The 13,803-nt window shown below is 35.8% G+C and overlaps 1 protein-coding gene across 1 annotated transcript in view; it reads left to right on the plus strand.

Annotated features, from left to right (window-relative positions):
• Positions 1 to 13,803, plus strand: part of LOC101744368 (serine/threonine-protein phosphatase rdgC) — a 71,723-nt gene that overhangs the window by 29,673 nt on the left and 28,247 nt on the right. The window contains exons 2-4 of the mRNA XM_021349125.2: positions 5,718 to 6,115; positions 10,288 to 10,415; positions 13,453 to 13,543. Of these exons, the coding sequence (XP_021204800.1) occupies positions 5,890 to 6,115; positions 10,288 to 10,415; positions 13,453 to 13,543 (445 nt within the window). The 5' untranslated portion in view covers positions 5,718 to 5,889. The remainder of the gene's footprint in view (positions 1 to 5,717; positions 6,116 to 10,287; positions 10,416 to 13,452; positions 13,544 to 13,803) is intronic.

Raw genomic sequence — 13,803 nt, forward strand, 5'->3', positions numbered from 1 at the left:
CTATTATTATATTTCTATAATCACAGATTTCGCCAAGACTACACTATACACAAATATTAATAAAGTCAAAACAATATTCAATCTATTTTCAATTTGATCACAGACTATAAGCAATATGAAAAGTTTGACAATAAACAAATAGTATGCATGCGTTTGTGTGTGTCAAATACATGGTAGTGTGTGTAATGTTCTTTTATTGATTTAATGTATTTTAGAAAGCATAATTTCAAAAAATATTAACATCCTGTACTCCTTCTCTACATTCTCTATAAGTGTGAGAAATTTCATACTCTTCCGTCCGCGCAATTTCCGTAAAAAGGGATACAAAGTTTTTGCTTCACGTATTAATATATAGATATCGACCGAACCTCACTTTAATTCGTAATGAAATCATTTAGTTCAATATGAATGTGAGCAAAATAACCATTTAAATGTATGCCAACAAGCGTCGTGTCGTTTTCTGCAACCGAAACTGACCTACATTTACGTTACGATCGGTTTGTAAATAAAACGAAGATAAACTTTTTACCATTCAATTCGAAGCGCTCATTTCAGTCTGTATGTATGTACAGGGTGTATTCACCGATTGAAATTTGTGAAAATAAAACACACTTAAGCATCGTCTAATATTCTTCTCCGAATGGAATCCATTTAGAGAGCTCGACATTTACGATCAGTTTTATGTGTTTGCTTTTCAAATGATTCTGAAAATAGTCGCATAATAGCATTGCTGTTTACGATATTTACAGTTTATTTCTGCCATGGTTTGCATTTCATAGTCGTATGTGTTGGAACGAAGTTCCTTATCGCGCGTTGTGAAAGGGGGCTAGACGGAAAAATTCTTACGAAGAGTTGTCACGACACTTTTTAGATTCGTCATATCGCGTGACATTGCTCGTATCCGATTGGTCCGCGTAATGAGTACAGTTTCTCGAGATAGCGTTTCAACAATAGTAATTTACTTCATAGTATTGTTTTTTTCTTCTTCATAATGCCGTAATTTATTATTATAACTTAAAAAAAAATTACAATTCCTTCACTAATTAATCGAAAGGAACTTCGTCCCATCCGGGTGTCCCTTGACACCTCTGAAGTTTTGTTAGCTATTCGAATCTGGGCACACGAAAAATGCGGCCCGTTGCCTGCATTTACGGGTTCTATAGTAATGATAGTAACATGTCAATTCGATAGTGTTGAATAATTTAATGGATGCGTGGTGCGTTTGGGCAGTTATATTCGAGGTAGAAGTGATCCTTAGAGGATTCAATGCTAAACTGTAAGACTGGTTGAGTTCCAAGTCTGTCGTCTGCCGCGTCAGTCTGTCTATGATTTCGTCTCCCTGAACAGAGCGCGACCATAGGCGCATAAAAATTTCCTGTTTTTTTTTTGTGGAATTGATTCTATCAGGTATCGAACATACCGTGTTATTTTATACAATAAAAACATTGCGAAGCAGAGTGGATTTTTTCCTTGGAATTTTACATCTTCCTATGATCATTTTATTTGAGAATCGCAAAATTATTGTAAGTATAGAAAATTTTGGAAGGAAAAGTCAAATTATTAACTCAATGTTAGGAGTCCTTAACAAAGCAAAGCGGTAGAGAAAGCCGTATCAAATTGTTACGCTTTTTAGAGCACAAGTCGCCCATCCTAAGGCTTTTTAATTACGTTACGTACGGATATCACAAAGGGAATGCGGTTCCGTAATATTGCCGCGAATCCGACATTGGGATTTAAGTATCAATTGTAATGCTATCACGGATGTCCTGTTCTTAAAACCGGTACGTATGCAGCAGAAAATATAGTCAAATTAAAATCTATAATCCTACAGTACAGTATGGTATCTACAATACTGTTTGTAATACAGGTGAGCTGAGAATTTGCTACCGACCACCAGCTTTTGGAGTTTCGAATGCAAGAAAGTAGGCTCGTTTATTGGCATGTTGCAAATAATTAAAGCAGACAATATCAGAGTGTGAATATCACGTTACGTTATTTGGGGTACGAATTAACGAGAAAAGTGAACGCTGGCTTATACGAGTATTACTAAGATAAAAGTAAGATAAAAAGAAAAAAAGGAAGGTCGTCATGTTGTTTGAGAAGCTAATCGCGTGGATGTTTCTGAAAGATGCGTGTTATTTTGTAAGCTTCTTTTAGTTTGTACTAAGAAAACACAAGGTATAAAGAATTAAGCAAAAATGCATAACAAAGTTTAAATTGAAAACCTTTTTGTCCTTGTAATGTGTCTGTCACGAGCAACAAATTTTTTGTTTATAATCTTATACCTTTAAACGAGCAATTCTTGTATAATATATTTATATATAATCTGAATCTCGGAAACGGCTCCAACGATTTTCATTAAATTTAGTATACAGGGGATTTCGGGGGCGATAAATCGATCTAGCTACGATTTATTTTCAGAAAATGTTGTTTTATTCGTGTTTTCAATAATCAACTCTTCCCGACATCTATTGGCGAATAATAATACTATTTTTCTTAATTGAGGGCAACTAACCGCTTTAAAGACACAACAAGATGGCGTTATCAAAAAAAAAATCGAGCAAAGCTCGGTCATCATCTAGTTATTTTAATAAATAATTTATTTTTATATATTAAAATGATTACGATTTCTCTTAGGAAATTGAAATTGATATGTGAAAAAAATATAACATGTAGAGGAGGTTAAGAATATCTGAATCTGCATTTCAGCGTTCGTTTTTTCCATCTCCTCATCAATAAGGCTTTCAAAAGGCCTCATCATTTTTTTTGTCTGTATTGCCTTTTTAACTTTAAACATACTATGAACTATGAATACATTGATGAATTTACTTTTCAAAATTGTTCTACAAATGTAGCGTTTGCTGTGTAAAATTTTCATTTCTGATCACGTAGCAATCGTTTGCTATGTTTATGAGTCTAACATGAACTCTAGTTGCGTGAAATTGCGTGAGATGTTTTAATAAGAACTAGAGGTCCCGCAGTAGTCGAAATTCGACTATAATAATTAATTGGAATTGTAAGTTTGTACACTATTATGATTGTATTTTGAACTTCTATAATCACAAATTTCACCAAGGCGACACTATAAAAAAATATTAATAATGTCAAGCAATATTTAATCTATTCTCAATTTGACCACAGACGTCATGAACAAAGGTTTGACAATAAATAGTATGCATGCGTGTGTGCGTCAAATACATGGTATGTAGTGTGTGTGATGTTTTCTTTATTGATTTAATGCATCTTTTATGCATTATTTAAAAAAACTATTAACATTGTGCACTTCTTCTCTATATTCTCTATAAGTGTGCAAAATTTCATACTCCTCCGTCAGCGCAATTTTCGCAAAAAGGGATACAAAGTTTTTGCTTCACGTATTAATATATAGATTAACTTAATTTTGTTGTCCTTTCGACTGAATAAATTTCATTCATACAATAAGATCATTTCTTTTGGCTACGATCGATATACCCTACTACTAAATTAAAGAGTTAACAGTAAAGCATACATTGAAAAACATTTGATAATGACAAATATGTTACAGTACATAAAGAAGACACAAGGCTGACACTTAAGTCGATTGCTTCTGATAAAGTTAGAAACAGTGGGCCTTATGAACTGGCCCCATAACATTTGTAATAAACCTTGCATAACTTGATTAACTTAAAGGCAGCCGGTCATTGTTCTCGTCCAACCCGTCGCTTGCAACGAAGGGCTCGGCGAGTAAATTAACCCACAGACACAGCCCACTGAGTCTCTCGCCGAATCTTCTCAGTGGGTCGCGTTTCCGATCTGGTGGTAGATTCTGCGAAGCACGGCTTTTGCTAGGGTTTGTGTAACAACAACTTCAGGTTTGAGCCTCGCGAGCTCACCTACTAGTTCGGTGAAGCTAGAATAATCCCTCGAGGTCAGTAGAATAGGCAGAATAAAATAATTAAATGCAGAGTGAAGTAATATTATACATTAGCGTAGTCCGGTGTATATCCATCACTCTCTAACGCCAGTATAGTAACGGAATGAGCAATACATCTAGCTTCCAGCAGTTTGCTGGGCCTAGTGTAGTAAAAAGTATCTTACGGTTTGTGTCGTAGTCTGAACGACTGTGATTAACGAGGAGTGTTTTTCATTTGTGCTTTTTTCGAAGTAATTGTTTGATCAAGATTCTTCATTAAACGTGTTTTACTCGAGAGTCAATTTTGTAAATTAACTTTTTATTTGTGCTGTAGTCAAATTAAATTCATCAAAACCAAATTAGGCTAAGTCAATGGCTCCGTTGTTACCGATTGTTTTTTATACAGGAATAAGCCTATGAACATTATAATGTGAATATCGCGGTGCATGCTACGTCATGACGTCGTGATTTAAATTGCAAAATCTTAGTGGAATATATTATTGCAAAATCATAGTGGAATCATCTAAGTGGAACACCTGATTAATATGCTACGGCCAGATAGCTTCGCGTGCGGGCCCTCTCAGACGATACCGTCTCTCGGGGCAGGGTGGCGCTGGCGGTGTCTCTTGACATCGCCAACGCATTTAAAATTCTGCCTGAGCAGTGCCCTCCAATGCCCCTCCAGTGCCCCTCTACCTCCGCCGGTTGGTTGGCTCCTATTTAGAATTCAGGTCGGTCGAATGTACCGGGTTCGGTGTGGGGCGGCGCGCTTTGCACGCTCGCCCGTAATAGGAAGCCGGGTGATGGTAGTCCACGTTCCCAAGACCGATTCGGGGAAAGTGCAATGCAGCGACATCAAGGCGAGCTCTCGGCCCGCCGATCGAGGGAACCGGTGGTAGTGTTGCCGGTGGCCGCCGGTCTGGCGTCTGTGGGGCGGCGAGATGGATGTAATATTATTATGCTCTGCGTCAACCCTGTCCCGCTGTCTCAATAGCCCCGACTCCGACCCGGTCCTGGGTAGGGTGCCGGCTGTGAACAGCAAAAGTTTTTAGTGAGGTCCAACTCCCACAAATCTCACGATCTGGCGATTTTCTTCTGTAGAAAAAAAAACGGCCAGATAGCAAATCTCACAAAACGACCAGGACCCTAGATGTAATTAAAAACGGAGTTACATAGAGTGTAATTAAAAACTAGTAGCTTACAGATTAGGATAAAATCTGTATATACGTCGGTGGCCTATTAGGTATAAAACTATTGCCTCAAGGTGAGCCGAATCTCCATTTTTCCATGTGTAGCTTAGATAGCTTGTTCAAGGCAAAGTGCGCCGTCACATCTGTGAACCGTAACCAATAATAATGTTAGGTATATATAAAATTATTCTGTAAAGAGCTATGGGTTGACACGCTTCGCTTACAATTGCGTCCTTTTATTTTATATATGATAGATTTAGTTTTCGTATTACCATTTTTTTTGGACCCTGGCGTATTGCGTATCGGCTTCTCGTTCGGTTGTTCTAGTATACCTTTCCTTTTATTTTTGTGTTGGTTACATCCCGAGAGTTGTATTAGATAAAGGATTTAGTTTTCTCGTGGGTGTCGTCGTTAAGTCGATTTAGGATCCTATTCTTTTTGTAATACGATATGCTACGTATTATAGTCAGTAGCATGCAGTCAATATTAATAATACACCCACATCTACACACACATCTTTCTATCCTATTTAAACGAAATCTTACGGTTGCAACTTGCATTTATTCAACAATAAAGTAGTTTTAGCTGCTTATAAATCACGAAAATTTAAAATGACACTTATTATTTCATTCCAGATTCATCCGGTCAAGAGTATTCATGGGTATATAATACAACGGGTCATGTTCGTAATTTCAAATTTCTGCCCATTGATCAGCCGCAGCCATTCCTAAATCCCGCGAAAAAGTGCCAAGATGCAATCGAAAGCGAAGAGATAAAAGCCACAGAGTAAGGGCCAAGAGTCCCACGATGTTTTCTTTGGCTGAGGGTTGTGGGTGCGTTAGTTTTCGTGGCGGTCGACGTACTCGCTCCCAAGGAGATGATTCTTCATCATGTCGGAGCTCAGAAATAGAACAAGAGGTTCCCCAAAGATCGGGTAAAAGACTACTCAATGGCGAATATACCATGAAAGCTTTGGTACCCTTCTTGAAATTTTGGAGAAGAGACGATGTTAGTATGACTAAAGCTGAAAGAAGTAAGTTTATTTTAATTTTTATTATCTAAAATGGGTATACGATTTCATAGCCTATACAGTTTTAAGCGTTAGCCGGAAAATTGTCATAATCTAAATACTGCTGGTAAACACAGAATAGAAGTCTCAATTGAATTGGTACGATTTTTGTATTATTATTCAAACCGAACTTTCTTAGCGTATAGAGTTTCTATGAGAGCAAACTTCATATAAGAAACTATACAGCTACGTCAGCGTGGGTGTTAATGTCAAGGGTATTAAGGCATATATAGTACCGACAGAGTACCCCGTAAGTCAAAGTCCGATACAGGAAGAGGATGCCGTCCGGCCTGCTCCACTTTTAGACGCCAAATTCTCATCCAACGATATAACAAATAACGTAGATGTCACACTGTTATCAGACTTATGCGGTGGCGGGATGATTGGGGGCAAAATGTGGCGAGTAAGCAGAACGCGCGATTTTTACTGCTGTGCGATTCTATGTTTTGCGACTTCACTTTCAAAGTATTCTATCTAAAGTCTGCGCTATGTTGACTGGATACATGAAAGAAAAAAAAATCCAAATTACGAGAGATTTTGTTACGTTCTTAACTCAACGAGTTTTGGGTTGAGGCGCTCTCGAACCAGTACGTCTTTCAATTTACTTTGCGAATCCTTAGGATTGTCACAAATAATTACTTTCTACAAGGGCCTAAGATAATTTAATTATCTACGGGTGTGGTGTTAGGGAAAACCAATTTGTGATTACCAATTTTAGTTGAAATCTATTTTACACAAACAGATTTGAAAGCCTCTAAGTTCAAGCTACAGAGCTACAAACCGTCAAATAGTATTTCGTTTGGTTTTCCTGTACACTTTGGCAGAATTGTATTCGAAGCCTATTGGCAGTGAAAATTGCGTGTTCCAAATTTCTCGAACTGGTTAAGCTCTTTAAAAAGAAATTGATTTAAATAGAAATTAATTTGTGACTAACAAAGGACAAAAAAGCTTATTAGACGGTGTGCAATCCTATCGTTATTTTTGGTTACATCATTCATTAAGATCTACAAAATTTCAAACTGGAAATCTTAATTTGATTCTTGGCTTCTTATGTAAGCTTGCATAAGATTCAGAGTTCGTATCGTACGTAATGTTCCGTAATTTACTATTTGTCTGAAATAATCTAAATGACTCAATAATACATACTTTCATAATGTACCTTAGGAAATTTTATATTTGTTTGTTTGTATATTTGTTTATATAATTTTATATCAACTATACTTGAGACCTTAGAATTTATATCTCAAGGTGGGTGGCGCATTTACGTTGTAGATGTCTATGTGCTCCAGTAACCACTTAACACCAGGTGGGCTGTGAGCTCGTCCACCCATGTAAGCAATAAAAAAAAAAATATTTAAAATTTACCTTCGAACTACATCGTTCTTTTTGAAGCGAATGAATTATTTCAAAAGGTATCTGAATTTCGATATGCCTACGATATCGGCAAGTACTGAAAACACGTATGTCAGTTCAATAAAGTATGAAAGTTTTTCTACTTTTTAACTAAGATATTTTTCTAGTGGTCACGGATTACAATGTTGTTTATTGTCGAAGAATCTAAGTATCATATTTTCTTTAACAATGTCTTAAGTTTATTACCGGGACCTAAGGTATAACGGGAAATGCATTTTTATATCTAGTGGCACGCTAGTCGACTAATGTTTACGATGTATATAACCTATATGTCCCCACTTGACCTACTTTGGTTAATGTTTACTCCGAGTTCCTGGTATTACCGGCCTGTGTATTTATTTCGTTTCTGTCATCGATGTGTGGTGCTCGGGGTCACTACCACACAACATAAGGTTAAACGCATTTTATGTTTGCTTGCTTAGATTGTTCAATGTCATTTATCTATGACGATTTTTATCATTGTCCCTAGTAGTCTGTATTATAACTTAAATTACAAAATTTCAAATGTTTAATACGGAACTGCTGTACGATACTTTAATAAAATATTACCATTCTTACAAAAAATTGTAGCATTGTTTTATTGTGTTCAAAGTTATATTCTCACAAATAGATTTGATAAATGTTGTCACAATATATAAGCTCTTTTATAAAAGGTATCTTAATACGAGCATTATATTTTGTTGCAAATGAATAGAATTGGGTTTCATTCAGATGAATATACTCGTAATCGTAACGATTAATCTTGCACAATGAGTGACAGCGGTGTCAGTTTTCTCTAAGCATTAAAGAAACCAAAATTTGTATAATATTTTTTTTAATTATTCGAGATAAAAATATATTCCCTCTCATAATTAATTTCCTATACACATATACGTAACTATTTACTTGTTTCTAAATCTAAAGAGGTTTAAGGAATAGTTATAATAATGAAATTCCCAGAAGCTTAAAAGTGTAGCATGTGTTTTTGAATACTATTTGTGTTTTGCTCGACTTAAATTTTGTTTGAACGGAGATCAGTATCCAAAGCGTAGCGGAGATAGTAGTTTTTTTAAATGAATTATTTAGGTTTGCTCAACTTAGGATGAGTTGCGGATCGATATGGTTTTCATTATTAACTCACGAGCTATACGTCGAAACTTAACTATAAAACTATTTTCTATTGGATCAAGTTTAATTAACTTTGTTATTACACGATAGTTTGTTATATAGATATTATATAGCCTTCCTCAATAAATAATCTATCTAACACTGAAATATTTTTTCAAATCGGAGCGTTGGTCTTGAGATTATCGCGTTCAACCAAACAAACAAATAAACTTCAGCTTTATTATATTAGTATAGATGAACTAAAGTTAAATCTAGGTAGTCACAAATAAGAATATATATATTATAGCACATTATAGCATAAGTGACTAGTCATATATTATATATTATAATAAATAAAGTAACTAATTTTCATGAAATACTTAGAATCATTAGAACTATAATAAATAATAATAAATAAATATTTACTAACAGTCACGCCACGTTAACTGGTCCCGTGATAAGTTCGTAAAGAACTTGTGTTACAGGTAAAGGAAATAAATGTAAGATTTTTATTATACACATACATATATTTAATATACATCCATAACCCTGGAAAAGACATTTATATTTATCATACAAATATCTTCCCTTGGCGGGATTCGAACCCGCGACCCCCTTATGTAGTGACAATGTCATTTACCACTACACCAGACGGCCGTTGTAATAAAGACTTTATGTATTCAAAATGTAATCTTAAATTCATTAAAGTCAGAATTGTGACATCTACTCGTACTACGAGTACGCTTGGGATCAATTTGTAGCGCCAAAGTGTAAAGTCAAGTGATAACGAGATTTTCCATTGTGCTCTTGAGTCAAAAGATCAAACAGTATTTCTACGTGCTTTGCGTTTGTATATATAATGAATGATATTGGGTACTCCAGAATAAATAAACAATAAAAGACTTAATTGCGTTTTCTGTTATGTGTATAATGAGAAAACAACATTTAAAGCCCTTAATTTAATAAAATTATTATTTTTAACAAACTGAACTTTCTTTTTACTGAATGTCAAACTTCACTGAATGACATATAAGAAAAATCCTTTTTATAAAACTAAAGAGTTTTAGACTATGAAGGTTTTTCTTTACATATACCTATATATCGCTAAAATTTATTTCAAATTGTGATACGGTTCGCGAGAGAACGCCAACTTGTGCCTTAAAAGTTTCCCTTATAAAACATTGAGAACAGAAATCGTTATAAGATTTAGAGACTTTTTTTAGTAATTAAGTAATCATTATTTTCACAGTACATAAAGTATTGGTAAAATATGTAAAGTTTTTATATCTCACTAGCTGACCCGGCAGACTTCGTAGTGCCTCAGTCGATAAAGAAAAGACCTAAGCTTTTGTATAAAATAAACTTAAAACAAACAAAAGGAATCCATCCGACGGGGGACACATCAAAGGGAAAACAAAATTGTTATTCTTATTTAATTCTGAGCATTTTCATATTTATCTACCTTTTAAACCTTCTCTGGACCTCCACAAATAATTCAAGACCAAAATTAGCCAAATCGATCCGGCCGTTCTCGAGTTTTAGCGAGACTAACGAACAGCAATTAATTTCTATATATGTAGATATATACAACATTTCGCCACTTTATACTACGTATTAAAGACACAAAACGATTTCAGCTATGAAAGCCGCCATTTTAATTCAGCAGTGGTACAGGCGTTATTTAGCGCGAATGGAAGTGAGAAGGCGTTATACCTGGACCATATTTCAGAACATTGAATATGCGGGCGAACATGATCAAGTGAAGGTAAAGGTTTTTTTTTATTCTATGTAAAATACCAAAACAGTTCACGACTCATCTGGTAAAGCGGTTGTCGGAGCACATAGATGCCTCGCGTCTTGAGAAATAAGGTCGAATTGAATTGGACATAACGAATATCCTCTCAATACGAAATTCATATTTGTTTCGTCGTAGCTATAAGCAGAGCTATCTTACCAATCAGCAACTAACAAAATCAAGTATTGAAGATACAGTGGGCCGAGGTGAAAAAATATGATGGAATTGTATATCTACTATGAAGTGATGTTGGGGAAGTAATAACTCATAAGACCAGGATTGCATCAAACAAGTGCTTCTGGTCCAGATAATGTAAATTTATTTTCAATGGAGTTGATTGAAAAGTTATTTTTAAGGGTATATGAGCAGAATTTCCGAGACTAGTTATATTATGGTAAATTTTAATATTTACAAAGTTTTTTTTTAAATAACTAGAACATTTTAATGGTGGCACAGTATATAAAAGCTGTTATGAGTTAGACATTAATATGAGCTAGAAATAAAGATGTATAGTACAATATCTAACTTCAATATTTGTTTGGTTAATACCCGCTAACAAAGACTAAACTAAATTAACGTTCAAGTGGAGCGAGCAGTAGGTGTTTGTGAAATTAGAATTTGCAAACTGCATCGAGTTTATAAGTGATTAAGAGTTAGGTTTACGTTAACTAATGGAATTGCTCCACCGAAGATGAAAATGCGGCTAACAGACATTATAATTGGAAAACATTTATTATGTTTATTAATTAATTTACCGTTGGTAGCGAGTGAAGAAAATACGTTAATTATAATTACAGAGGTAAATGAACAAATTATATTTTGGACGATTAAAGTCGTCGCTTACAGTAAATTTATTGCGTTAACTCGCCGCCGAGAAAGTATTGTGAAAATAATGTTCAGGTTTTTTTTTATTGCTTGGATGTGTGGACGAGCTCACAGCCCACCTGGTGTTAAGTGGTTACTGGAGCCCATAGACATCTACAACGTAAATGTGCCACCCACCTTGAGAAATCAGTTCTAATACCGTACCATCCGGCTATGGAATGAGCTCCCCTCTACGGTCTTTCCCGAGCGCTATGACATGTCCTTCTTCAAACGAGGCTTGTGGAGAGTATTAAGCGGTAGGCAGCGGCTTGGCTCTGCCCCTGGCATTGTTGAAGTCCATGGGCGACGGTAACCACTCACCATCAGGTGGGCCGTATGCCCGTCTGCCTACAAAGGCAATAAAAAAAAGGTCTCAGTATAGTTACAACGGCTACCCCACCCTCCAAACCGAAACGCATTACTGCTTCACGGCAGAAATAGGCAAGGTGGTGGTACCTACCCGTGCGGACTCACAAGAGGTCCTACCACCAGTGAAGTCGTCGCTTACACTAAATTTATTGCGTTAACTCGCCGCTGAGAAAGTATTGTGAAAATAATGTTCAGGTTGTTCCTATCCTCACTGTAACAACACAAAAGCAATTCAGTCTATCTTATTTACAAATATCGCTCATAACGGGTTTCGCTACGCAGGTAATCCTCTTATGGAAATGTTCGTCTATGTATTTGGATTCTATGAATTTTAATGTGAATCATCGTCGGGATAAGCCGATTAAGATTCATTCGACATGTGACTTGGTTAAATAACGAAGTCACAGTTAATTAAGTCGGAAATGGATAAAGCTATCTATGTACCTAGAGGCGAAGCGGTGTCAGTTATGTTGACTCACTCTGCTCACTGAACATTTCAGTTCAATCATTCAGTCTGACTGAGCAGGGTTACAAATAATGACAAAGTGTAACTAGATAATATTTGATATTTCTATGAACTATAAGCAAAATTTTTTTTTTTTGCAAGCTGGTTGGACGAGCTCACAGCCCAACTGGTGTTAAGTGGTTACTAGAGCCCATAGACATCTACAACGTAAATGCGCCACCCACCTTGAGATATAAGTTGTAAGGTCTCAAGTATATTTAGTTATTATCGTATTATTTTCTTCATACTTTACTCACAGATGTAAACGAAGTGGTATTCAATCTTGATGTTTAATTTACAGGATTTCGCAACGCTTTGATGGATTGATAATAAGACCCATACATAAACGGGAATATTGCTTAAATTTGTTTCCCCTCTATGTTGAAGAATAAAATATATTGCAAAAGATTTTCTCACTAAATTAAATAGGAAAAGGCTGTTAAATATTCCAAATATTGCGAAAAAGAATGTTACAGCTTTATTATTTAGATGTTATTTTTGAGTTATTTGAAAATGCTCTGTTTTTTAAACGAATAATTGACTAGTCATGCTCTGTCTAGACATTAGATACGTACGCATGAATGCCTCTGTGGTTGCATCGGTGACTCGCAACATAATCATTGACTAGCCATGTGTGTGCACAATCATATTGCGCAAAAATAAAACGTATTAAAGTAAACCCAGGGGATTCGTACGTTGTTGTTATCGGTTTACTGATTCCATTTATTGGCGCTGTTGAATTTAGAAATCCAGAAAATAAGAGCTTACTTTCATGTATACTTTGTTTGGTCGAAGAATAATATACTTTTTATTTATTGGATGCATTATTTCGATGTATTATTTAAAGGCATCAATTTTTGCTGAAAGGAATAATAAAAATAATTAAGAAGCCTTAGATTTTTGGCGCCATACATTTCGGTGTGTTTATTGCGAGTTTTTTAACGTTCCCGATAGCGTAAAAGTTAGCTCATATTTGTATGGATTGGGATCGTTTGTGTACGTTTGCCGCTAGGGGCGCAGTTCCAGGGGCTTGTAGGGGCTGTTGTGGGGGCTTTGCTCTGCCCCTAGCATTGCTGACGTCCATGAGCGACGGTGACTTACCATCAGGTGAGCCGTATGCTTAAAATGACAATAAAAAAAAGCTGCATACAAAATTGGCTTAACTTTTACGCTATCGAGAACGTTAAGAAACTCGCACTAAGCACACAGATTATACATATCAGAGAAATGTATTTGAAGTATTTCTATGATGTGTATTATTGTTCACAGCTGTATAATTTTTTCAACGCACTGCTCAGCCATATGATGGATACGAATGGGCGGCCCTCCTCCGAGCGTACCTCGAGAACAGCTTCCGTCTGTAAGTCGTTTCAGTATGCCATTTCCTCGGAGTAGATTACACCGGAACCGAAATGCTTATGGAGACAGCCTGAAGAGCAACATCGCTTAATGAACTGCATACTATTTTCAGAATAAGTTCTGTGTAATTTTGTAAGTCTGTAGCTTAATGTCTTTGTGTTTTAATTACTGAGACGCCCGGTGCATTCGTATCTAGTGCTGTTACTGTGCCCGTGTTGAATTATTTTGGAAGGTTTAAACTTTATACGTGATCAATAATAG

Source organism: Bombyx mori, chromosome 13, assembly GCF_030269925.1.
Source record: "Bombyx mori chromosome 13, ASM3026992v2".
Taxonomy (NCBI): domain Eukaryota; kingdom Metazoa; phylum Arthropoda; class Insecta; order Lepidoptera; family Bombycidae; genus Bombyx; species Bombyx mori.